This window comes from Leptodactylus fuscus, chromosome 3 (assembly GCF_031893055.1).
Source record: "Leptodactylus fuscus isolate aLepFus1 chromosome 3, aLepFus1.hap2, whole genome shotgun sequence".
NCBI lineage: Eukaryota > Metazoa > Chordata > Amphibia > Anura > Leptodactylidae > Leptodactylus > Leptodactylus fuscus.
The window spans coordinates 36,534,771-36,561,333 of record NC_134267.1 but is presented as its reverse complement, the minus strand read 5'-3'; the positions used below and the strand labels follow the sequence as shown (position 1 = coordinate 36,561,333).

Sequence of the window (26,563 nt, the reverse complement as noted above, 5' to 3'; positions counted from 1 at the left end):
GTGGCGATGACATCATACCAGCACTGTGGCGATGACATCATACCAGCACTGTGGCGATGACATCATACCAGCACTGTGGCGATGACATCATACCAGCACTGTGGCGATGACATCATACCAGCACTGTGGCAGTCCCTGTCACCAGTAGTGATCGGCTGAGGTCCCTGATGGGCTGCGACAGTCAAGAGGTCCCCAATACAGCCCCATAGACATAGAATGAAGGCCGGCGGAGGAGACTGAGCACTGAAGGAGTCAGAAGGTAAGTACTGCTTGGCGGGTTTCGTTTTGTTGGGGGGTGGCAGTTGTATGAAACGTCTTAATAAATCCATCCTAATTTTTTTATTTATAGTATAATTTTTTTTTGCGAGCAAACCGGTCACATGGACATTTGCGACATAATGGGGTGTATAGTTTCTTCCACCCACAACCCCCACACACACTATTGGTACTTAATAACGACCACACACACTGATCCAGCCATGGCGTCACCGTATATAGTGAGGGCGCACAGCATATTGGCATCCGTAAGCCACATACGAACACGGCAGATTTTAATGTGGAAAATCTCACCCTACAACAGTGACATGTACAGATGAAGCAGTTAAAGGGGCTGTTCAGGGATGGGCAATTTACTTACCCGTTCCCGGGATTGCAGATGATGAACCTGAGGCTTCCATAAAAAGCCAGCCCAAGGGGGGATTCATACAGGGTAACGCAGCGCTGATTCTTGCGCGATAACTCAGGTAAGAGTCAGCGCTGCAAAACAGAATCCCATCGATTTCCAGGTGTTACGCACAGAACCCATTGAAGTCAATGGGATTCTGTTTTGCAGCGCTGATTCTTACACGAGCTATCAGCACCGCGTTACCCCGTGTGACTGCCCCCTAATAACTCAGGTGAGATCGGGAAAGGGGGCAGAGAGACCCAAAGGCTGAACGCTGTTTCTGATCACGTGACCCAGGAGTTGTGATGTGGCTGTAACCCTCAGGTCTATCACCTGTGATCCCCGAACCAGGTAGGTAAATTACCAATTCCCAGACCACCCCTTTAACCCGGCTTTCTGCTGCGGGATCAATTGCTGCAGCAGGATACTGGGTCACATAAGACAACAAAAGCCACGGAAAAGTCAGAATAGTGGTTTTTCAGGGTCTTCTAATATACGTTGCTGCGGAAAGTTGGGTTAGTTTTAGGCACAGACAATGACTTACGATGATCTTAAAATCTGCAGCAGGACAATTCGGCACTCGGACTGTGTGGATTTCACTTCCTGCAAAATCTGCAACAGGATTTGCAGAATTTTTTTTTTTATTTCTGCTGAGAGTTTGCAGCGTGGTGTGCATAGAGCCTGAGGTGCGTTACAACATTCGGAACTAGAAGTGGATTAAAAAAAGGGAAGTTGCATCTCCCCCTTTATAAGCCACACTTGGTTTTGGCTCCAAAAACCTGAAGATCTGAATATGCTCTTGCAATAGGATTTAATAGTTTTTGCAGTATTGTGCCCTACAGCTGCCTGTACTGTAAATATACCGCACATACTACAGCACCATTCACACAGGGCTACATATTAGCGTTATGTGGATGCAGATTATAGAAAAATAAGGGAAACTGAAGCCAAAAACTAAAGTCTGTGCGGTTTTTGGATTACTCCGATCATGTGATGACTACAAGAGCCTAGAAAGTGTCTGCAGGGAGCAGCGGCAATAAAATCAGGAAGTGCCGCTGTACTACCGCATCTGTCCACCGCACACTGAGAACGTACGCAAAAAAGAAAACGCATCAGGTGAGTACCTTGCTGCTGCCGCTCTCCTCTATCGCCACGGAGGCCATGCCGGTTTTGGACGCCTGATACAGCCGGGAGAAGTCTCTGACTGCCGGGACTCCTCTTCCTGACACACAGGCACTAGGGTGCACCGGCAACACAGAGCGCCCAGGCCCCTCCCACTGTCTCCAAGCCATCCCACTCCTGACTAGCCCCGCCCACCAGCAGCCATGACTATGAGCGCTCTCCTCAGCGCTGGCCACGCCCCCTAGAACTTCAGTCGGGCGCTTGTTCCGTGACAGGGCGGGAACTTCATCTAGTCAGTGAGAACTTTGTGGCCACACCCATTTTGTAGCCACGCCCACTGTAATAGTAACTTTATTGACAATGCCAATTTATAAGGAAGGGAGTTGCAGTGGACTTGTTAGGGTTGTGGAGCGTGAAGTAAAGTCACAGAAATGATGTATATTATGTATATTAAGCCTTATACATAGATTCTACAAGAAAGTGTTTTCTGTTATATGAAGCGGAAGGAAAACTGGAACATTAGGTTGGATTCATACACAGCGATTGAGGTGCGGTTTTTCTCATGCAGCTTTATAACTGCACCTCCATTGTGATGTGTGACGGAAAGTTAAAGAGGCTGTTCACACTTGGAAAATGAAGAGGAAGTGAGAGGAATCTCTGCCTCAGCTTTCGCTTTATTTTCTTTCAGTTTTCTGTGGCTTATTTTGGCACCGGAAAAAAAAGCTTTCTAATTAAAAAGCTTTTTTGGAGCTTTTTTTTTTTGTAAAAACAGCTTTAAAAAAAAAGCCAGGCTGTTTTCCCCTCCTGTAAAGTGAAAGCGCTGAAAAAACTGCATCGCGTTTTTTTTCCGTGCCTATTTTTGCAAAAAAACACGCAGTTTTCACCTCCCATTCACTTCTATTGCTTTCTTCAGGCGGAAAACGCCTGAAGAAAGGTCATGTCGCTTCTTTTTCTCTGCTAGCAGTCTACATAGACCACTATTGTAAAGGTTTTCGCTTCAAAATCAGCCTCTTTGTCCCCTTGTGAACTAGCCCAAATGGGATCTAGAAAGGGGGGTGAGATCTGGCGCTGATTTTGATTTTCCTATGTGTGAACATACCCAAAGGGCGGACAGTCGGCCTCAAAATAAACTATCCCTCTGCACTTTATTGAAAGGTAGCGGGATATGTGCCGTCATATTGCCACTGACTTCAATGTAAGCAGGCAGCACCTCTATGTCGTGAGCCTGTGGATAGGCTGAGGGTCTCTAACAGCACAACCACTTTAACCCCTTCCCGCTGACAGCATTTTTTTATTTTCGTTTTTGACAACCCCCCCCCCCCCTCCTCATCCCACCAAACCCCATAACTTTCTTATTTCTCCGCTCTCAAAGCCATATGATGTCTTAATGTTTGCAGGAGAAATTTTTCTTCATGATGCTGCCATTAATTATTCTGTACAATGTACTGGGAAGCCGGAAAAAAAATTCAGAATGGGGAGGATTTGAAGAAAAAGTGCATTTGTGGGATTTTCTTGTGGGCTTAGTTTTTTTTGGCGTTCACTCGGCAGCCAAAATGACGTGTCCCCTGTATTCTATGTTTCGGTACGGTTCCGGGGATACCAAATTCATATGGTTTTATTTACATTTTAACCCCTTAACAACAATCCAAAACTCAAAAAAAAAATTCTGAAAGTTGCCATCTTCTGACACCCGGAACTTTTTTATACTTCTGTGTACGGGGATGTATAGGGCGTCTTCTTTGCGGGCCACGTGTACTTTTTAGTTCTACCATTTTGGGGAATTGCTTTTGCTTTGATCACTTTTTATTCAATTTTTTATCAGAAGCAAAACAGTGAAAAAATGGCGGCTTGGCACTTTTAACTTTTTTCCTGCTACGGCGTTTACCGTACGGGGATAATATTTTTATAGATTTGTGGAGTGGGCGTTTTCAGACACAGGGATACCTAATATGTATGTGCCTTACAGTATTTAACTACTTTTATATGTGTTCTAGGGAAAGGGGGGTGATTAGAATTTTTATTATTTATTATTATTTTATATATACTGTATATATATATATATATATATATATATATATATATATTCATTTATGCATTTATTAGACCCCCTAGAGGTCTTGAACCCCAGGGGGTCTGATCACTAATACAATGCATCACAATGCGAATGCTGTGCAAAATACCGGCGCTTCTATTGCAGGCTACAATAGAAGCTAGTGAATGACAGGCTGGGGAGCCGCTGTCATGGCAGTGTGATCCCGGACCCAGAGCTTGCCGTGAAAATGGCAGCCCCCACTGACCAGGGGCATTGGCACTGGGTGTCTTCTGTATAAAACAGTAGACACCCGTCGGATATGGTGGCCGCCCGGCTCCCATAGTTAAGCATCCGACATGCGCTGTACTAGTACGGTGGATGTCGGGAGGGGTTAACCAGTTACAGACCATATACGTCCCTGTGGTTCACTCTTTTAAAGAGGACCTTTCAGGTTTTCTAACAGGAGGTTCACACGAGTGTTGGGTCATTCAGCTCTGTTGGAGGACCTGAACGATGGAAAGTCAGATCACTACAAGAGCGGTTACACACGGATCCCAACAGACGTCATTGAATATAATGGGGTGCGTTGGATGCCCCACCATGTAGAAATTGAAAGCAGCAGAGAATAAGATCCTCAGTGCTGCACTTTTTTCTCTGCTGACTTTCAGCAGTCTTTGCAATGGAGTCTCAGTTACAGGCTAAATCCAATGTGAGCGGGATGTTTACACACTAGGTAAGCTGGCATACTACACAGTGTCAACACACTGCACCAATATACTGCACGTGCACAACACAGCCCTGGCAAGCACAAGCAAAATGCTCTTCCTCAATGAAAAATAAAAAAGTGACACACTTCCTTTTTTTTCTATAGTTTTCTATTTCTTGTGTGCCAGTTCAGAATTAGTGTTAGCAAATACATTTCTAACATTTACCTATTTATAAATCACATAATTCTAACACCTTATATCAGTGATGGCGAACCTATGGCACGCGTGCCAGAGAGGGCACGCAGAGCCCTCCATGCTGGCACGCGTGCGGTCGCCCGGATCGCTCACCAACAGGGAATCCGGTACAGGATTCCCCGTTGATGAGCGATCACTGCCTTCAGTTGTATGTGCAAATGCACATACAGCTGAAAGCTGTCAGGGTAGGCCGCGGATCGCGCGACCGCGGCCTACACTGGCTGCAGAGTTTGACCTCTGCCCCGACGCGGGCGCGATGACGTCATCAGCGCCGCCAGTGACAAGAAGGTGGATGCCGGCGGCTCTTCAGGGGTGAGTATGAGAGTGGCTCACTGTGTATATGATGTTGGGGGGAGCGCTTATAATACTTGGTGGGGTGTATGATACTGGGGGGAGTGTATAATACTGGGGGGGCTTATAATACTGGGTGGGGTGTATAATACTGGGGGGAGTGTATAATACTGAGGGGGCTTATAATACTGGGGGGAGTGTATAATACTGGGGGGGCTTATAATACTGGGTGGGGTGTATAATACTGGGGGGAGTGTATAATACTGAGGGGGCTTATAATACTGGGGGGAGTGTATAATACTGGGGGGGCTTATAATACTGGGGTGGCTTATAATACTGGGGGGTGTACTAAAGAGCATATAATACTGGGGGGGGGGCCTATTTATAAGCACACAATACTGTGTGTGGATGCCACTGTGGAGCATATAATCCTGTGGGGGGGGGGACACCTACTGCGGAGCATATAACACTGGGGGGCTACTGTGGTACTGTGGAGAATATAATATTGTGTGGTGGGCCCACTGCAGAGCATATAATACTGTCTGGGGTCCCCTCACTATTTATATCACACAGTATCTGTTTTATAGCAGACGTGATATTAGTACAGGATGTAAGAATATTACACGGTCACTATAAAACAGATCCTGTGCGATGTAAATAGTGAAAATTAATTGTTCAAAGTACCAAATGCCGAGACCTTTACATTTCAGTACAATGTTGTTTGTATTATTGAAAGCTCTGTAAAGCCCCACATGACTGTAATTTTTGGTCAGTAACTGTCCGCAATTGTGGATCCGCATAGTATTAAGTCTATATTGTCGTGTTGGCACTCCGCGAAAATTTTGTGGGTTTTGGGTTGCAGTTTGGGCACTCGGTCTCTAAAAGGTTCGCCATCACTGCCTTATATACACAGCGACAGTGTGAGTGCAGAACAGCACCCTGGTCATAATACAAAAATAATACATAATAATACATTTTATTCATATAGCGCCAACATATTCTGCAGCGCTGTACAATTTGTAGGGTTCAAATACAGACAGAAAGATACATTACAAAGACATAGTCACTTCACACAATGGGACTGAGGGCCCTGCTCACAAGAGCTTACAATCTATGAGGTAGAGGGGGTGGCACAAGAGGTAGCAGGGGCAGCATCGGAGGTAGCAGGGGCGGCATTGGAAGTAGCATTACTTATACAGTGGTCCAGCCGTTTCTGTGATAGAGATGACTTTCAGAACACAAATATAAAGCTGTGTGAGTCGTGTTCTTAATGTGCACTTAACTTGGACGTATAAAGTTAGTAGGAAATGGCATCATATTATGTGGGGTAATGCACAAGTATGATCAGGTGAGGGTTCGTTTTAGGGATTCTAAATGTGGAAGGGTTTATTTTAGGAAATCTAATAGGCCTGTCTGAAAAGATGTGTCTTTAGTTTGCACATGAAGCTGTAGAAACTGAGTGTTAATCTGATTGTCCAGGGTAGAGCATTCCAGAGAAGTGGTGCAACTCAGGAGAAGTCTTGTAATGAGTGAGGGAGGTATTCATACTTATTGCAGTGCCCTAAGAGGTGCCTAGAAGTACTACACTTATGTATAATCATGACTAGTGATGAGTGAGTAGTATTCGATGGAATGCCTCGCCGGCATAGGAATGCGTGTAATCAGCCGGACACCAAGGGGTTAAACGCTTCGAATATTCGATTATGGGGATAACGTCCATCCTTAGGGAGAGACCACCTTTCCAAGTGTGTGGAGACTTATACGGCCATAGTTGCTCCACTGCAAGGGAACATAGATAGAATATGCAAATCTGTCTCCCAAGATGTAAACAGGGAGACAGTGCTTCTGTTATGCTGCCCTCTATGGGAAGCACCCTGAACATCATGCCCACTTTCCCAGAAGTCTTTACTGTTTCTCAGCTACGGAGAGTCACAGTTGTGGTGAACCCCATTCACTTACATTAGTTGGCATGCTGCAGGGTGGCACAACGATTTTTGGACGTGCAACTCGTGTCACAGCAAATGTTGCGGTATAGACTTTAAAGGGGTTGACGGCCTATCCTAGAGATGGCATCATGCAGTTTATAGTACAGGCATTGGAAGCCTGATCTGTGCAGAAGCTGCCAGTCACCCTCCACCAATCAGATATTTATGGCCATAACTAAAATAAGAGTGGATACACCCAAGAAGTGATCTCAGCAGGTTAGCTGATGCAAACTCCATGGCGGCGGACCCGCTGCAATCCATAGCATATAATCTAATCTAGAAAAATAAATACTGCTGTATGCTTCACTCAATGCAATGCAAAGGTTGGAAACTGAAGGAGACCGACAGCAATGTCTGTAGTTTTGGCACTGCAACAAACACCAAATTGGTTCTTACTATGAAGCTGAATTTTCTGACATGCTCACAGTGTGGGTTCCCAGTCTTAGGTCTGGTTCAGTACTGGGGACCCCAAGCGGACTTCCCGGACGGAATACAGAACACAGATGTGAATTGGGCCTTATTGAGCTTCCATAGATAGGTAAAGCTACAGGAAATACATTGTTGCAGTGAGTCTGCTAGAGCAAGAGCCATTCTCTGCTAGGACTAGTAAGGGTAGTGCTATACAGCAACTGTGGCCGTAACACATAGCGTCACCCAGTCAGAGATAGCAATGCACTGCTGTCTGCACCACAGCTGATAAAAATAAATGCTATAACCTCGACACAGTGCTGATAAGAAACCCATCAGGTTCAGATTTCTTGTAACATTGTGTTGTAATTTACAATGTGTCCACAATCTCTTTTTTATATTATATGTGATGAAGGTTTGTGCATTGCAACCAAAGTCGCGGTGCAGTTCAAATCTAATAGGGGGCATCCAAAGCAGGGTATTTCTTCTGTGACATCCATAGGTTCGAGACTGGATATATTGACTTAAAGGGAGTCTGTCAGCATGAAATACAACTTTAATCACAGTATGGATTGTGCACGCTCACTGTCGTGTTTCAGGAGTCTCTCTTAGGATTTGGCAAGTGTAGCACTGAGAGTACTGCGCATGCCCGCCTATGCCTATGATAATAATAACTTTATTTATATAGCACCAACATATTCTGCTGCGCTTTTCAAATCAGAGGGTTCATGAACAGACAGTATTTGACATTACAATGTGACAAAGAAATGGATATATCAAACAGTGGGAGTGAATGCCCTGCTCGCGAGACTTTAGGGAGACACAAGATTAAAGTTTTATTTCATAATGACAGACTCCCCTTAGGGCCAGGACTGGACCACAAATACCCTCAGGTATTGGCAGTCACAAAAATGCAAGTTGCACAATTTGCACCGTATAACTTACCTGCTTGCTAGAATATAGTCCATTGACTGTTATGAATCTGTTATGTAACTTACTGTACCAAAAACCTATAATTACCTAGATTGTCAGGGCAATTTTCCGATTTTCCAGTGATGTTCCATTCGAATACTACTCTCCACCACCCCATCATACTTACTTGTCTTCCAGTCCGGATTTTCTGGGCACAGGACGTCACTTTATCTGGGCAGCCGGCACTTCCTCCTCTTGCTGTCTGCTGGCCACCAACGCCTGCGCAATAGAGCCGGAGTGCCAGTTACTGCATATGCCGGCCACCCAGATGAAGTGGCGTCTGTCCAATTTAAGTCCTGTCCAGAAGACAGGTAAGTATGATGGGGGTGCATTGAGTTAGTTAGGAAGGGCTAGTAGTGGGCAGCCTAGCTATGGAAACAGGGAGGGGGTGTGAGAGAGGGAGGGGGATAGAGTGAGAGACGGAGGTGGTGTGAGTCCGCTCCGAGTGTCCCAAGGCACCATGGTAGCTGTAGGAAAACAGAAAAGGAAGCTACACCAGGTAAACAAATGCTGAAGACATCAGGAGCTCACAGAGAAATGTAGAAATCACTCAAAACACTGCTAAAAGTAATTGGTTGCACTCATTAACCTATTACTAGCACTAACAGACCTTTTCTGAAAAATTATTTTTTTCCCTGGAAACCCCCTTTAAGTAAGTTCCCCCTAAAGTGGAAACTGACACCAAGAGCAGAATTGTTTATAAAACTTTGTGGGTCACACATCTGCCACCTGCTGGTATACTTCAGTAATACACTCCCTTGACATTTCAAATATCTGTATCTGTTATTATAGATTATTGTTTGATATTTTTGGTGAGCCTATATAATAATGGAAAAAAAAATCTGTATGGATTTAAGGACATGCTGCAGATTTAGTGCAAAACTGCACCACAAATGACTCAGTGTCAAAAAAATAACAGAAATTTTTTGAGAGATGTCCTCAGTAGTTGATACCTTTTTTAATGGCTAACTCAAAAAGTTTTTTGATGACATATCGAGCTTTCGGGACTACTATAAAGGTCCCTTCATCAGGATGGTATAACACAATGTCTGAAGGTAGGCATATATATACATGATGGAGTGAAATGGACAGTAGTAGTGTGTGTCATTCAGCAGTCTGTGTGCTTCCTGTATGTAGTCTGATGTGTTCATCATGACTATAGCGCCACCCTTGTCCGCTGGCTTAATGATGATGTCGTTATTATTTCTCAGAGATTTGTGGTGAAACTCACAAAATTCATCCTCACCCACAATTACTTCTCTTTTGGTGACTGCATCTACCTACAGCAGACTGGCACCGCAATGGGGAGCAGAATGGCGCCACAGTACGCTAATCTCTTCATGGCCAAGCTGGAGAGTGACTTCCTCTCCACCTGCACCACCAGGCCTCTGGCCTACTACCGTTTCATTGACGATATCCTAATCATTTGGACTGGGTCTGAACAACAGCTGAAAACCTTCCATGAACAATTCAACCAGTTCCATCCCACCATCAACCTGACGCTCAATCACTCCTTCTCAGAAATAAACTTCCTAGACACAGTCATCAAGATACAGGACAACAAAATTGAGACATCGCTGTATCGGAAACCAATTGACCGCCCTACGTACCTAAGATGGGATAGTTGTCATCCTAAACACATAAAGAAATCCATTGTCTACAGCCAAGCCATCAGATACCATCGCATATGTTCAGACCCGGTGGACAGAGACAAGCACATTGGGGGCCTCAAAAACACATTCTTGGGGCAGGCAGGGGTACCATCCAAGAACAATTGATAACCAAATCACCAGGGCCACCAGAATACCAAGATCGGAGTTATTAAAATACAATACCAAACAGGAGAACACTCGGGTGCCCCTGGTTGTCACATATAACCCCCACCTGGAGACGCTGAGAGGAATCACACGCAAATTACATCCACTACTGCAAAAAGACAACCATCTAACATCCATATTTCCAGAACCCCCTCTCCTGTGTTACAGACAGCCACCAAACCTCAGGAATATGGTTATTAGCAGCTCACTGTCACCTCCAACTAATACAGGAACATTTCCATGTGGACAGAAGAGGTGCAAGACCTGCCCGCACATACTGACTACGGACAAAATAAAGATCCCCAACTCTGATCGACACTACAAGATCCCAGGTAACTTCACCTGCAGCACACCTAATGTAGTGTATTTGATATTGTGTACTAAGTGTCCTGAGGGCCTGTATGTAGGTGAGACAGGACAGTCACTTTGGATGAGGATGAACTCACACAGACATACAATTAAAGAGCAAAGAATGGACCTCCCGGTGCCAAAACACTTCTGTAATCAAAATCATAATATGACCCAGGATATGAAGATCCTGGTACTAAGGGGGAATTTCAGAGACAGAAAAGATCGCCTCATATGGGAATTTAAACTTATGGTGAACTTTAACACTCTCCAACAAGGTTTAAACAGGGCCCAGGGTTTTATGGCCTTTTATAACCACTAGACACCAGGTCACTGATCAAAGAAGCCATAAACCCAGAGAACTTTCCTGCGAACTGATATATGTTTTTTTTTTAAAAAAAACTGTTTATGTTCTGTTTTCCATCTATTCTGCATCTAACACTCCATTTCTCTGTATATATATGCCTACCTTCAGACATTGTGTTATACCATCCTGATGAAGGGACCTTTATAGTAGTCCCGAAAGCTCGATATGTCATCAAAAAACTTTTTGAGTTAGCCATTAAAAAAGGTATCAACTACTGAGGACTTCTCTCAAAAAATTTCTTTCATTTCATATCCACTGGCTAACACGGTACAAGGATATATATTTTTTCTTTTAAAAAAATAACACTCAGCCAGAAATGTCAGGTTGGTGCAAAACATGCAGTTATGTCTCAAGCAGACATGTAAATGATTACATGTGTGGTTTATATAAAACACTGGGTCTTGCCACAGTAGGGAGTAAAAGTGCTACTCCACTGTCTCTGGGACTACCTTTGGGTAGTGTACATCTTGGTGAGAGATCATTGACTGCTAAACATGTCTTTATGACGCACTAGAAACAGGATTTTTCCCAGCTGGCAGAATTTGAGAGGGAGACCGAGAAAAGCAAGATGCCTGTTTCGGTGAATTGCCTACCAGGTCATTGTGACCTAGCTGTTAGGAGTAGTGGTTACGTGAGGGTGTGCACACACGGCACAGACTTAAGACAGTCCAGACAAACCACAGGTAGAAGGGATCGGTGGAGCTGTTCTCACAGTTTCCTTGTCTGCCATCCGGACACAGCTAGCACCTTCATTATACAACACTGTGTGTAACTGAACACAGGCACTTGGCACAAGGAAATCTGGTGTCACAGTGCCCATTGCATGTCCTGCCATTGACAGCAGCCACCATCGCCTTTTGTTTTGCAATGTTGTAGTAAAACGTGAACTGTTACAGACTGGAAACTTATTGTCTTTAGCTAGAAATGCAAAGTTCTGTCTGGGAGCTGACAACAGTATTTTTCAGCAGGATAATGTTCGCCCACACACAGCAAGGGTTTCCTAGGAAAGTGTCTACTAGATTGCAAAACTTCCTTGGTCTGCTGTTCTCCGATCAAGTATATGGAACCAGCTATGGTAACCTATACGTGTGCAGGATCTACAGGCCAAGCTGCAACATCTGTGTGCAAATGTTCTGCAGTATACCCTACTGTATAAATTTCAAGAGTAAAAAAGATCCAGCAAAAGCCAAGGTAGATGGTTCAATATAGAGTCTGACGCTATTTTTTGCTAGTAATGTTTGTACCGTTGCGGTTTTTATTGAGCATGTGCGATTTATAATAAAGAAGAAATTTTTCTATATTGAACCATCTACCTTGGCTTTTGCTGGATCTTTTTTACTCTTGAAATTTGTACCTACTACTCCGAGTCGAGGGAGTCTAACTTTCCGGGCATAGCCTTACCGAGGATATATCGGTGAAAAGGAACTTTACACATGGAAACCGAGATTCGACAACATTTGGGCTGAGTATCAAATCTTTTTCTTGCTTAATTTTTTCACTGACTGTACCCTACTGTATGCCTCCATGCAGGGGGGTAACTTGAGGGGGTGCAGTCGCACCTGGGGCCCAGGAGCCTTAGGGGGCCCCTAAGCACTGGTATCAGTATTGAGATTGCAGCTTCCATCTGGCCCATAAACCAAGGAGTCTCACAGATTACCCTAAGGGCTCATTCACACTACGTAATCGCCAGCTTATTCTGAACGTAAAACACGTTCAGAATCAGCGGCGTATAAAGCAGTTCCATTCATTTCTATGGGAGCCGGCATACGAGCGCTCCCCATAGAAATGAATGGGCTGCTTTTTTCACTATGAGCAGTCCCATTGAAGTGAATGGAAAGTGCCGGCGTGTATGGCTCGGCAGGAGCAGAGCTGGCCGTATACGCCGGCACTTTCCATTCACTTCAATGGGACTGCTCGGAGTGAAAGAAGCAGCCCATTCATTTCTATGGGGAGCGCTCGTATGCCAGTTCCCATAGAAATGAATGGGAACTGCTTTATACGCCACTAATTCTGAATGTGTTTTATGTTCAGAATAAGCTGACGTATACTCAATATGAACTCACCCTAAGGTTGATTAAACGCCTTAGCTCCTGTAGCCATCACTATCAAAAATTGGCTGTAGGGATGAGGTAGGGGGCCCCAGACAAAAGATTGCACCGGACCCACAAGACTTTAGTTACCCCACCGCCTCCATGTCTAACCATCTCTCACCTTTTCACATTTTTCCTCTGCAGACTTTCAGCTTCAATTATATGTACAAGGAAACCGACAGCACTTCTGTAGATATAATTGACATGCTGCAATTTCCAAAAACACAACAGTTTAATGGGATTCAATCACTAAAACACATTTTTTTTCTGCCTACCACGTAGGAATAGCCTTAAGAAAGGCTATTCGTCTCCTAACTTTAGATGTCTTCTCCGTGCTGCTGTTCCGTAGAAATCCCGGTTTTCGTCGATGCAAATGAGTTCTCTCGCAGCACTGGGGGCGTCCAGAACTCTCCAGCGCCGCATCTATCTTCGCCTGGAACGTCCTCTTCACACTTCTTCTTCCGGCGCAGTAAGCGGCCATTTTCTTGTGGCCTGTGGGCATGCGCAGTCGGCTTTGCCCAAGGCCTACAAGTTTGATCGGCTGCGCCGAAAGACGTGTGAAAAGGACGTTCCTGAAGAAGATGGAGGCGGCGCTGGAAAGTTCTCTCACAGCACTGGGGACGCCCCCAGTGCTGCATGAGAACTCAATTACATACCAAAGAAAACCGGATTATATACTGAATGGTGGCGTGGAGAAGACATCTAAAGGTAGGAGAAGAATAGCCTTTCTTAAGGCTATTCCGACGTGTTAGGGACAAAAATTGCTTCTGAATGATAGGATCCCTTTAAGAAATTGCAGCATGTGTGATTGTAATGTGTGGATAGGATGAGCCAGAATCCCATCCACTTTGCAGGGACTGTAAAACCAGGGAAATTGGACTGGTTCTGAAGTGGTTAAACAGAAACTCATGGCGTGTGAACACAAAGTAAAGCCCCTTAAGATAATTTCGCTAGAGGTGACATAACAATAGGTTGTTCCTCCTCGCCATGGTATGTCTCTGCAGTGAGCAGTAGCGCAGTACATAGCAGCACAGCGCCACCTATCGGCTTCTCGCGAGCAGCTAGCACTCACACCGCGCAGCACACACGTCCCCGCTCGCTTTGCATCATGGGTAATGTAGTCTTTGTCAGTGACTCGCGCACTTTTCGTCCGTCACCAAAACTACATTTCCCGAGATGCAGCTGTGGCGAATTCATGGCAGATGGCTGTGAGTGTGCTGAGCTGATCTTTGCCACTGTCCAGGACGGGTAAGTGACCGGCCAGGGTGTTGTATGGGAGACCTGGCAGGGGATGATGGAGCCTGGGGGGATAGAGGTGACTTATACGTGGAGTATAATGGCTGCCATAGGTAGCCCTACAGACATGTGCACTGCTTGGTAGATTTATGGACCTGGAAATAGAATTCAGTGGTAAAATAATAACATAATGGTAACAACAAGTCTTACATATGAGATTGGCAGAATACAGAGGTGCAGTATGGGCCTGTGTATACGTATTACGGATCTGTACAACACGCAGGTTTACGAAGTACAGCCGTGTGTATGTGAGCACTAAGGGATGGCGGTGTGTGTCTTATCCCCTTCCCCCCTGAACACAGCAGCTGCTGCCACCTTGACTGTTTTTTGACGCTGGGTTAGGTGTGCGTAACACCATCTGCGAATGGAGAACGCCGCCATGTAGATGTGTGCGGTACCGTACAATGCTTATAGGGTATGTCCGTCTTAGAAAAGTTGTTTAATCCTCAAATTGTCCAATAATAATGCAATTATACAACAATAATAATGCTATTACACAATAGGTACGAACTAAAAACTTCCTAGTTTTGTTTCTAGAGTCTCCATGGTAACAGACAACAAACTCGCTTTACGTAGTCTGACTCTGCGCACCTATTCTGTGTTCTCTGTCCTCAATCTTTGTCCAATGAGAGCGATGTAGAAACAAAACCGAAGAACACTATTTTTTTATCAAAATTTTTTTTGTTTTTATTAGGACAAATTAAAAAAAACCCTTCCAAGTTACATATTTTTCTGATCTTTTTAGCTTAGCTTCAGTCTTCCTTAGCAAAATTTGCACCAAATTTATCACAGCTCACAATTTTTGGTCAATTCAGCGTCTAAGTTTAACGCTTCTGTCTTGAGTTGTTACTACACCGTCTACATCACGCACTTCCTAGAGTGAGGTTCGTGGCCGTATTCCATCTCTTTAAAAAAATCGCAGTTGATAAATCCGGAGTAAAGAGAGTGAGAGGCTTCGCTCATAGCCATACTGATGTCAGAGAATAAAAGCTGCGGTGGAAAGCCAAGGACTGGAGAATTTGAGGCAGAACTTTCAGAATTTCGCACATATTTTGGGGCGTATTCCACACTGATATTCTGCATCTGATTGAGATTTGTCAAACCCTGTACAGGAAAAAAAAAATGTTTTAAAAATGTAGATCATGAGCCCCATATAGGGATCACAATGTACATTTTTTTTCCTATGGTATCAGTATGTCTTTGTAGAATGGGAGGAAATCCACGCAAACACGAGGAGAACATACAAACTCCTTGCAGATGTTGTTCCTGGCAGGATTTGAACCCAGGACTCCAGTGCTGCGAGGCTGCAGTGCTAACCACTGAGCCACCATGTTGCCCCATGTTCCGGAAAACTTCTGTGGAAATGTCCACTATATAAATGTGTCAAGCCAGAAAACACAAGGGTTAACCTTCCTGAATAACAGTTCACTGGCAGCACAAAATGCAAATTTGCACCACTTCAGCGGCAGAGGTCCAAGGGTCATTCTTAGACTCGCACCACAGAAAATTTCAAACATAGCCATAGTTTACACGTTCCGTCTATTTGGAAAAGTTGTCCATTTGAAGCAATGTTCTCTGTAACCATTTCTCTGATGGAATATTTTATGGAATAGAACAGATAAAACTTTTTAACCGTACAAAATTTCTGGCCTATAGATAGAATACGGTATTACTTCTGTCATCAATTTGGTGGTTGTATATACGGTAGATGTCTAGACTATTTGCATGGATTTATGACGTGTCGCTTGCGATTCTAGACCAGTATTTCTATGTTGATTATTTGTAGGGTTTTTTTGCCTGAATTTTTATAACTTTTTGTTGCTTTTCCTGCAGGTAGTAAAGTGTTACTCTTCAGCACATCTGTCAATGTTCTTCACAATGAAGCCTCTTCAGTTATTAGGCAGACATTGCAAAAGACTAGTCGATGTCCTGCCCCATCAGACGTACTCGCCAGTTTTCTTGTCCACATCTTGTAGTTTCCAAAGCAAGAAGAAAAAAGTAAATGGTTATGAATATGTCGACCAGGAAAAATATGCTAATCTAGTCCGGACAGTAACCACCTCCAAGAGCAGTTCTCAGACCCCCGAGAGGATATTTGAAGAAGACAGTTTTTTATATGGTAAAGTAGTGAGGTCAAAGGATCCATCACAAGAACCTGAGCCAAAAGTCCCTAGCAATCCTATTCCTTTAAATAATCCCAACAAAGTCCTTTTGTCAGTGGAGAAGACAGATCCCAAAATCCCAGTGAAGATCGGCCTCCCGGGCAAGAGTCAAATGACCAATGGTAAACTGCCAAGTGTCACCCGAATCCTTCAGCAGACCATGCCTATGGAGCAGGCATTTTATTTGGAAAGGTGGAAACAGAGGATGATCATGGAGCTAGGAGAGGAAGGCTTCATAGAGTACACAGCAGGTATACATATATATGTTGTATTATTGTGAGTAGATGTGAGTTGTCTTCTGATAGCTACAAGAGATGTTTCTTATGCTGAGTGTCTATAGATCTTAAAGGGATCTATCATTCAGAAGTATTTTTTTGTCCCTAACATGTAGGAATAGCCTTAAGAAAGGCTATTTGTCTTCTACCTTTAGATTTCTTCTTTGCCCCGCCGTTCCATAGAAATCTCGGTTTTCGCCAGTATGCAAATCAGTTCTCTCACAGCACTGGGGGCAGGCCCCAGCACTCAAATAGCACTGGGGGCGTCCCCAATACTGCAAGAGAACTCTCCAGCACCGCCTCCATCTTCTTCAGGAATGTCCTCTTCCTGTGTCTTCTTTCGGCGCAGGCTTTGAAAATTGTAGGCCTCGGGCAGAGCCTACTGCGCATGCCTGCGGCCACAAGAAAAATGGCTGCTTACACAGTAAGTAAGCGGCCATTTTCTTGTGGCCTGTGGGTATGCGCAGTCTGCTCTGCCCGAGGCCTTAGAAGTTACAAGCCACCGCCGGAAGAAGAGGCTGAAGATGACGCTGCTGAAGAAGAGGAGGTGGTGCTGGAGAGAGCTCTCTCACAGCATTGGGGACACCCCCAGTGCTGTCTGAGCGCTGAGGCCCGCCCCCAGTGCTGCGAGAGAGCTAATTTACATACTGAGAAAAACTGGGATTGTAGGCGAACGGTGGTGCGGAGAAGACAAGGAAAGGTAGGAGACGAATAGTCTTTTTTAAGGCTATTCCGACGTGGTACCTACAAAAAATTGTGTCTGACTGATAGGATCCCTTTAAGCTTAGGGCTAGTTCACACGTAGTTATTTGGTCTGGATTTTGACGTGGGAAGCCGCGTCAGAATCAGTACCAAAATGCACCTGCCACAGCTAGCCGCAACTGTCGCGGCTTCCGACAGTCGCGGCTTTACGCTCCGGACTAGGCCAAATGACTGGGCCTAGTCCAGAGGGATTGTCTTGACACAGATGCCGCGGTGGTTTCTGCCGCGAAATCCGCGTCAAGATAGGGCAAGTCACTTCTTTTTTCCGGGAAATGACCAGCTCCCATTGAATACAATGGGAAGCGTTTTTTTAACGCGGATTCCACGTCAAAATCAGGATCAAATAACTACATGTGAACTAGCCCTTACTGACTCCTTAGGCTTGGGTTTTTGGCAATTTTTTTACGGCCATTGCAAAGAGTCATTTGCTTTAATTTTTTAAAGCAATCATTAGCCAAAATTGGCTATTTTGGATGACACTGATCTCTTGTATGGCCATATCATGTATCTTAAACGTGTTCATCTCTTTTCTAGCTGTGTTCTCACAGGGAAAGCTCTTCCATGAACAGTTAGAGGATCTGCTTTTGTCTGAGGAACAGTATACCGAGAAACCAGATGATACAGAAGAACTGGTCGGATACATGAACAGCATCGAACACGTCCTGTCTGATGTTGTCGGAGTCAAGAGTCTTGAAAGTGCCGTTGTTCATTCAGAACTGCAGTACTTGGGATTTGTAGACTGTGTGGCTAACTACAGGTGAGATATTCCTTCTTAAGGGATCACATATGTGCTATGATTTTCCATCAGGTTTTCTGTCACCTTTGATGGCAAACAGCATGCAATGAATTCTTGCCATTAAAAGCTATTGTAATGTCCTATGACAGATCTGGCAGAGCAGCTAAGGCAAGGTTATGCGTTTCTGATGGTTCCCCTGTCCATAGTCATGGCTTCATCTAATCATATATTCGAGACCGTTTCATGACCTCCAAAAAGACTGACGGGAGTTGTAAATTTGACCTTCAGTCATTAGTAGAATCCTGAGGCCCCTTTATGTTACACATAACATCTTGATGTTTTCTTACAGGGGGAAGTTGTGTGTGATCGACTGGAAAACCTCGGAAAAACAGAAACCAAACTTAAAGAATACCTTTGATAATCCACTGCAGGTAGCTGCGTATATGGGAGCCATAAATCACGACCAAAATTATAACTTTCAAGTAAGTGAATTTAGGTGGAATTTCTATCTGTATCGGCACAAACTGCTCCATCCCATACATGTCCAAATCATCAAACCCATCAGGACAACAGGAAAGTTATTGAATTAACTTTGTCTCAGAGCTGTAACTATATGTTTTATAAGAGGCGTAAAGGGAAAATGATGCTAGAAAGTGACATTTTTTGAACATATATTTTTTTTCCCATGTTATCTATATTTTAAAAAAATTCCTAAAAATCCTGCAGTTCTGACTCTGACCATTATGCTAAGGGCTCGTTCACATCTGCGTCGTCAGTCCTTATTGCAGGTTTCCGTTTCCTGCATAAAACAGATGCAGGAGACGGAAGCCTGCAGGAGACTTTCTCACCCATTCATTTGAATGGGTGAGAAAGCTGTCCGGCCGTGCGCGGCAGTGAGCGTTTTGCGCTCTCCGCCGCGAAACCGGGTTTTATAATCCGGACACAGAGTCGGACATGCAGTACTCTGTGTCCGGATAAAAAAATCCGGTTTCGCGGCGGAGAGCGCAAAACGCTCACCGCCGCGCACGGCCGGACCCGGTCTGTGGTTTCCGTCTTCTGGCATGCAGAAGACGGAAACCACAGAACGGAGACCCCAGACGCAGGTGTGAACCCAGCGTAAATAATATACTGAGACTATCTGTTAATTTAGGGTAGGTTCACACCTGCGCCCAGCCTCCGCTTTGCAGGTTTCCGTCTTCTGCCCGAGAAACTGGACAGGAGATGGAAACCGGCAGTCAGTTTTCAAACCCAGTCACTTGAATGGGTTTGAAACGTGTCCGCCCGTGTGCGTCTTCTGCCTCTCCACGGTGAAACCGTTTTGTTTTTTTTTAACGGGACACAAAGTCGGACATGCAGGACTTTGTGTCCAGTAAAAGAAAAACGGTTTCGCCGTGGAGACCAGAAGGCGCTCACGGGCGGACACTGACACTGGGTTTCCGTCTCCTGTCCAGTTTTTCGGCAGAAGATGGTAACCCACAAAGCGGAGACCGAAAGCGGAGAACCCGCCCTTACTGAGATCTTTTTGCAGCAGCCACTTCACCTTTCAGTACTGACTTTCACAGCTCTCATGTACACTAAGGAGCAAAAAGTTAAGTCTCTATTCAGGTCATGCTTTTTACATCTGTTTTACGGATACGAAAAACAGATGCAAACTGATGGACATAGTGCTGAACCTGAAGCATACAATGAGATTAGCAAAGAAATGGTTCAATAACCATGAACAATAACCAAAAAACAATAAGGGCCTAAAAATAAACTGAGGTGTTTTGGCCAGAATTCAATGTATACAAAAAAGCCTGCTAAGGCGGAAAACTCCACACTCACCAATCGTGTATAAAAATAGAAATTACTTATTAATAGGACATTAATCCAAATATTAAAATTAGTTCCACAGTAAACGTACAAAAGTAGGACAAGACATCCACACTGGTAGAATACCCTGCAAGAAGACCCAATGTAGTGATACACTGCCTGCAACATTTACTCATATTCAATAGTTGGTAGACCCCAGCAGATGCTTCCTTACGGATGGGATTGATGGACACAATACTCGCGGATGCCTGGTGACCCTCCTGGTGTATGTGAGCCATCGGTTGGGTGCGGTTTCTCTGGCCAGCACTCGTCGCTCTCTATCTCCCAGTTTCGGGGGTCTGCCGACTCGGGGCACATTCCGACAATCACTGTTTACCTTCTACTTAGTAATCACATAGGCCACTGTCGATTTTTGGTAATTCAGTTCACTTGCTATGTGCCTTAAGGATCGACCATTTCTGTGTTACCCGACAATTACCACTTTCTCGAAATCTGACAATTCTGCACTTCGTGGTGTCTTGCATACGACTAATGCCAATGCGGTTTCCTATTTAACGGCGGAAAGCGCAACGTACATCACGACTGCAGATATCTTCATTTGCATGGATGTCCAAATACATATTGGTAGACAGTGTATCATGCTATACTAATGATGATGGCAGGTGAATAGATGGCAGAAAGCACTGAACCGCAAATCTAACCAATGCAAGCTAAGTAACATATATAAAAGTGATGTCAATGTGTCACAAAGAATGGTCATATAGCTGAATGGACATAAAATAAATAGTAAACTAAATAATCACTGCCAAAAGACACCATGCCAGCAGCCATAATACATCACCCAAAAAGGAGAGGATCTTCTTACCAGAGGTATGCAGCGCCCCAACACACGTTTCGCCAACTTGTGGTTTCGTCAGGGGGTGCGAGTGGCATTAAGAACGTGCAGAAGAAAACTGTGATCAGATTTTGGTCGAGACATGCTTGAATCTGATCGAGAGCATACCCAGAAGGACTCAGGCAGTGTTGAAAGCCAAAATGTAGATTAACAAAATAATAGAAATAAAAATTTAGATTTTTAAGAGCAAAACAGTAACAATGCAGTTACATGACAATCTGCAGAACTAATCGTATGCTAAAGAGTTGCAAGTGAAATTTGTGTATAAGATGGCCAAGATAATTGTCTATAAAATGATGGTAGTCTAAGGCTAGGTTCATACCTGCGCTCTGTGACCGTTCGGGAATTCCGCCCTTATTTTGTTTGAAGAATCCAGAGAGAAAAGTCCTGCAAGTGGGTGTCCATGGGTAACCGCCTTTTCAGTGGATTGGGTTTCTGTTTTGTGGGTCCCAAAGAACGGAAACCCCAACACAGCTGTGAACCTAGCGTCACATTCAAAGCCATAGTGGATGGTGAGATATGGAGCTGGAAAGGCAAAAGTTCTAAATATTGTTACTAGAGATGAGCGAGTACTATTCGAAACTCCCATTTCGAATAGCACGCACCCATAGGAATGAATGGACGCAGTCAGCGCGCAGGGGGTTAAGCGGCCGGCCGCCAGCAAAGTCTGCGCGCCAGCCACTTCCATTCATTCCTATGGGTGCGTGCTATTCGAAACGGCCGTTTCGAATAGTACGCACTCATCTCTAATTGTTACCCTTTTGCTCAATGTATTTGTTGATAAAACACCAGTCACAAGAGGTGATGTCACAGCTTATCTACTCTTCTTTCTGTGTAGTGTCCAGACCATTGTGTCTATAGCCCATGGTGGTGGCGCTGCAGGGAAATCCATCAGTGCCTGATTATCCAGAGATTTAGCAGGGGGACACTATGGGATTGATTTATTATCTTGGTTAAAGATTAAAGCGGAGAACCTCTTTAAGCTAAGACATATCTCTTGTTTTACAGGTGGATTGCGGACTTATAGTCATTGCCTATAAAGATGGATCACCTGCCCATGCCCATTTTATGGACTCTGAAAAGTGTTTACACTATTGGGACAAATGGCTTCTACGACTAGAAGAATACAGAGAGAAAAAGGAGAAGCAGTGACGTAACTGTATGGACCGTATACTAGTTACAGAATGTCCTATTCATAAATCTAAATCTTCTTCCTCGTATTGGACATAAACCCAGTATTACAGAAGAGACACTGCCCTTAAATGTCAACGGTTAATTACGTTAATTCCTGGAATTTATACATTTTATGAAGCTTGATTTTAGACAATTACTAAAAATGTATCTCATGTACAGTAATACAGTGATCCATACTGTGTTGTGCTGGTTACATTCTATAACCCCTTCCCGTCACACATCCAGGAGCTGAGTTGCCGCAGGGTCTCGGTACTATATAGCAATGAACCAGCGCTTATGCCTGCAGTCAGCGTTGGCACCTTGGTTAAAGCTGGCCAAGGTGCCATTTTTGTGGAGGCAGCTGGGTGCCACCATTTTTTTGTAGATCGCTGGTGCCCTGCACGAGATTCAGGGCTGGCGATCAGTTCCTTTGAAGGCTGGGAGCCTATTAAAGGCTCTTAGATTTGTCTTGCATTCATTTTTTTATTATTATTACAAGCTACTCCATACAGCCTGTAATACAAATGCTAGTATTTTGCAAGGCAGTACAATGCACATCAGGTATCCCTATGTCTGAAAATGCCCGGTCTACAAACGTATAAAAATAATTTTACCATACAGGAAACAGCATAGCGGGGGAAAAAAAAAATCAAAAGAGCCATACTGGCCATTTTTTGGCTATAAAGAGATCAGAGCAATAGGCACTCCCCAAAAATGGTATAACTAAAAAGTACACCTAACCACGCAAAAAAAGACGCCTTATGCATCTACACACTGAAATATAAAAATTTCCGAATATTGCATTCAAGAAAAAAAATCTTTGCAAAGTTTTGGATTTTTTTTAGAGTGTTGAAATGCAAATAAAAGTATATACCTTTTGGTATTACCAGAATTGTACGGGCCCATAGAATACAGGTGACTGTAAAAACGTAAGCTGAAGTAATGAAGTAGAATGTGTCTTGCAAACATTACAAGATTGCAAGGTAGGACCAGACCAAAGTATGGATAAAAAGATGAGCGCTTATTAGAAAGATACAAACTTCTTTATTGTCATCAAACACTACGCATTTCGAGGCTAATCCACCTATTTATCATGTGTACAGTTAGAAGATAACCAGCCATATAAGAGTCCTTTCTTAATATAGCAAAGTATATTAGAAAAGGATTATTCTTGTGACAATATTACATTTTGGCACAAGAAAACTGCACGATTAAATAAGAGACAAGACTCCTATCAGACCCAAATAACTACGAAAACAGTGCCTAAACAGGTAACCCAATCACTAAGGAGGAAAGCCTTAATATGGAGGACAGTCCTATCTGACCAGTCCACTAATGACCTGTAATCCCTCTATACATTCCCAACACCAGGCTACTCTAAACCATGGTAAACTGAATACGGGAACAATTGATATACCATCTAGTAACGAAAACGATGACATTAAAACCTTACCTGATTTTGGTAACCTTTTCATTGGGGTGCGGGGGCTATGTTTACTGAATTTACATCCTTTTTTAATAATGATTGGGGCCTACATTTTTCTGGTAAAACCGATAGGACCGAGATTGAGTATTTGGACCTGGTACTTACGGGCAATGGCAGTCAGATTTGTACTAAAACCTTCTTTAAAGGGATCCTATCATTTAAACTAAATTTTTTCTGCCTATCACGTAGGAATAGCCTTAAGAAAGGTTATTCTTCTCCTACCTTTAGATGTCTTCTCCTCACTGCCGTTCCGTAGAAATCCCGGTTTTTGCCGGTATGCCTATGAGTTCTCTTGCAGCACTGGGGGCGGGCCCCAGCACTCAAACAGCACTAGAGGTGTCCCGAATGCTGTGAGAGAACTCTCCAGCTCCACCTCCATCTTCAGGAACGGGGTATTCACGCGTCTACTTCCAGGAGTTGGGTTCAAACCTCTAGGCTTAGAGCAAAGCCAACTGCGCATGCTCTCCGGCCACAAGAAAATGGCCGCTTGCACAGTATTGTAAGCAGACATTTTCTTGTGGCCGGCGGGCATGCCCAGTCGGCTTTGCCCTAGGCCTGAGGTCTAGAAGTTTGAAGCCAACCTCTAGAAGAAGACGCGAAGAAAATCCACTCCTGAAGAAGATGGAGGCGGCGCTTGAGAGTTCTCTCTCAGCATTGGGGACGCCCCCAGTGCTGTTTGAGTGCTGGAGACCGCCCCCAGTGTTGCGCCCCCCTGTTCACTCTCTCAAAGTGATTGCCTCACACCAAGTATTATGAAAGAAACAGAAAATTTTGGCTATAAATTTTCTTACAACCTTCAATAAGGCACATAAAGATATTAGGGAAGTCCTGGTCTATATTGTGTAATGACCAGTACCTCAAACCAAATTTAACCAGGCATCACTTTTAGAAGAGCTCGTACTCTTAAAAGTATACTGGCGCCCAGAATAAAGAAGAATAAAAACAAAAATAGTAACATTAAAGGGAGCTACAAATGCAGCCATAGCGGGTGCAAATACTGTTTGAATATTACTCATTGTACTGGGTCTATAACTAGCCGCACGACAGGCGAGAATTGTCTGATAAAAATGGATTTACATTGTTCCTCTTCATTGGTTATCTTCTGGAGTGTCCATGCGGCCTGCAATATTTGGGGCGCACAATCATGACCTTAAAGAGGACCTTTCATGTCCTCAGGTTCATGCTATTTTATATACCACTAGAAAACTGAATTCAGCACACTGTCGGCTTTTCCGTTATGTGCCCCAGGGAAGAGATATCGGTGCCGTTACTGATACCTTTTCACTGTCAGAAGGGCGTTCCTGACAGTCTAGCTGGGCGGTAAGAAACGCCCCTCCTGACAGTACTTGTCCATAGCCCTGAACTGTCAGAAGGGGCATTCCTTACCGTCCAGCGACGACACTAAGCTGTGAGGAACACCCCCCAATACCAGTCTATGGACAAGTGTCATTTATTGGTCTAACACCCAGGACCCCCCCAGACCACTGGTACCCAGACAGCGTGGCTCTCAGTATTGTGTACACATTGTCCCATAGATTTCAATTGGACAGCACAGCAATACCAGCTTGTGGTATGTAAACAATACTAGTACCCACGATGTCTAGGTACCGGTGATCTGCAGTGGTATTTCCCATGGTGTAAGGAATGGACCATGCTAAGCCCCGCCCCTTCCAGCTTTTGACCCTAGCTGGGCTCTGTGCCTTCCTGGATTACTGGTGGGGCTCCCTAGATTTCTAGGTCTTTTACATGTACACATTCTGTGCTACGGTGTTTTACTCAGTACTGCGATTGTTGGAAGCATGCTTATCAAGCTCTCTGGTAAGGCTTTTTACATTTCTAAGCCTGATTTTGAAAGTACCTTTATTACCCAGTTCTTTTTGGCTCATAGGTGAGCTTTATTGCTGTTACAACTGAGACAGCTTAACGCACTATGTCGTCCTCCGCTATGTCGTATTCCGCTTCCGGATGGTAGGAAAAAAAAAAAAAAATATATATATATATATATATATATATATATATATATATATTACCGTATTTTTCGGACTATAAGACGCACTTTTTTTCCCCCAAATTTCGGAGGAAAATGAGGGTGCGTCTTATAGTCTGAATGTGGGTTTGCAGCATGGCCGCGCTACTGCCACCGCTGGTTTTCTTCAGCGGCGTTTACGAGCGCTCCCATTGAAGTGAATGGGAAGTGTTCGGCAGTCTGCCGTAATGCCGGCGTGTACGGCTCTCATACACGCCCGGCGTTACGTAGTCTGAATGCACCCTAACTCTGCTCATGCCGAGCCGTACACGCTGGCACTTCCCATTCACTTCAATGAGACTGCTCATAGTGAAAGAAGCAGCCCATTCATTTCTATGGGGAGCGCTCGTATGCCGTCTCCCATAGAAATGAATGGAACTGCTTTATACGCCGCTGATTCTGAACGTGTTTTACGTTCAGAATAAGCTGGCGATTATGTAGTGTGAATGCACCCTAATACAGTTTTTTTTTTTTTTTTTATATTTCCTGCCCATGTTATGTAATGGTACATAGATGCCAATCTGTATTCTAAGTACTGCTTATACATCATCTTGTAAGCAGATCTGAATGTACTTGTACTGATATTATATACTGATAATATCCTATGCATATATCTGGCCGTCCATAATAAGAAATGTCTAGAATCTGCATATACTTTATGCTGAGTACAGACAGTCAGTAACACCGCTATTATTCACAAAGTGCAAAATACAAGTAGACAAATCATATGGAAACATTAGAAAATTGGGAAGTGAAATTATTATAATTCGTGGTCGCTTCAGACCCCAGACTATAATAAGTGGAGGCCCAGGGTAGGTGAGGAAACATAATAAACAGTTATACTCGCCTTCCTTCACCTTTCCTGGGCACCATGTGCTGCTC

General features: G+C 44.1%; 3 protein-coding genes across 3 annotated transcripts in view; 1 reads left to right on the top strand and 2 right to left on the bottom strand.

Annotated features, from left to right (window-relative positions):
- The window catches only part of SNX5 (sorting nexin 5), a 41,381-nt gene extending 39,453 nt beyond the window's left edge, over nt 1-1,928 (bottom strand). Inside the window, exon 1 of the mRNA XM_075267432.1 lies at nt 1,789-1,928. Coding sequence (XP_075123533.1) covers nt 1,789-1,827 — 39 coding nt within the window. The 5' untranslated portion in view covers nt 1,828-1,928. The remainder of the gene's footprint in view (nt 1-1,788) is intronic.
- The window catches only part of LOC142197275 (cystatin-like), a 376,276-nt gene that overhangs the window by 289,637 nt on the left and 60,076 nt on the right, over nt 1-26,563 (bottom strand). The gene's annotated exons all lie outside the window — the stretch shown is intronic.
- On the top strand, nt 14,234-22,399 carry MGME1 (mitochondrial genome maintenance exonuclease 1). Its single transcript, XM_075266546.1, has 5 exons — nt 14,234-14,306; nt 16,188-16,767; nt 18,088-18,310; nt 18,639-18,771; nt 22,005-22,399. Exons 2-5 carry the CDS (start codon nt 16,221-16,223, stop codon nt 22,146-22,148), a joined length of 1,047 nt encoding a protein of 348 aa, XP_075122647.1. The 5' UTR covers nt 14,234-14,306; nt 16,188-16,220; the 3' UTR covers nt 22,149-22,399.

What these genes read in the sequence shown, in the direction of transcription:
- MGME1 (XM_075266546.1), top strand. Translation starts at nt 16,221, where the DNA reads ATGTTCTTCACAATGAAGCCTCTTCAGTTATTAGGCAGACATTGCAAA. An exon ending in CTTCATAGAGTACACAGCAG is followed by an intron (nt 16,768 to 18,087) that starts GTATACATATAT and finishes TCTCTTTTCTAG; the next exon opens with CTGTGTTCTCACAGGGAAAG. An exon ending in GACTGTGTGGCTAACTACAG is followed by an intron (nt 18,311 to 18,638) that starts GTGAGATATTCC and finishes GTTTTCTTACAG; the next exon opens with GGGGAAGTTGTGTGTGATCG.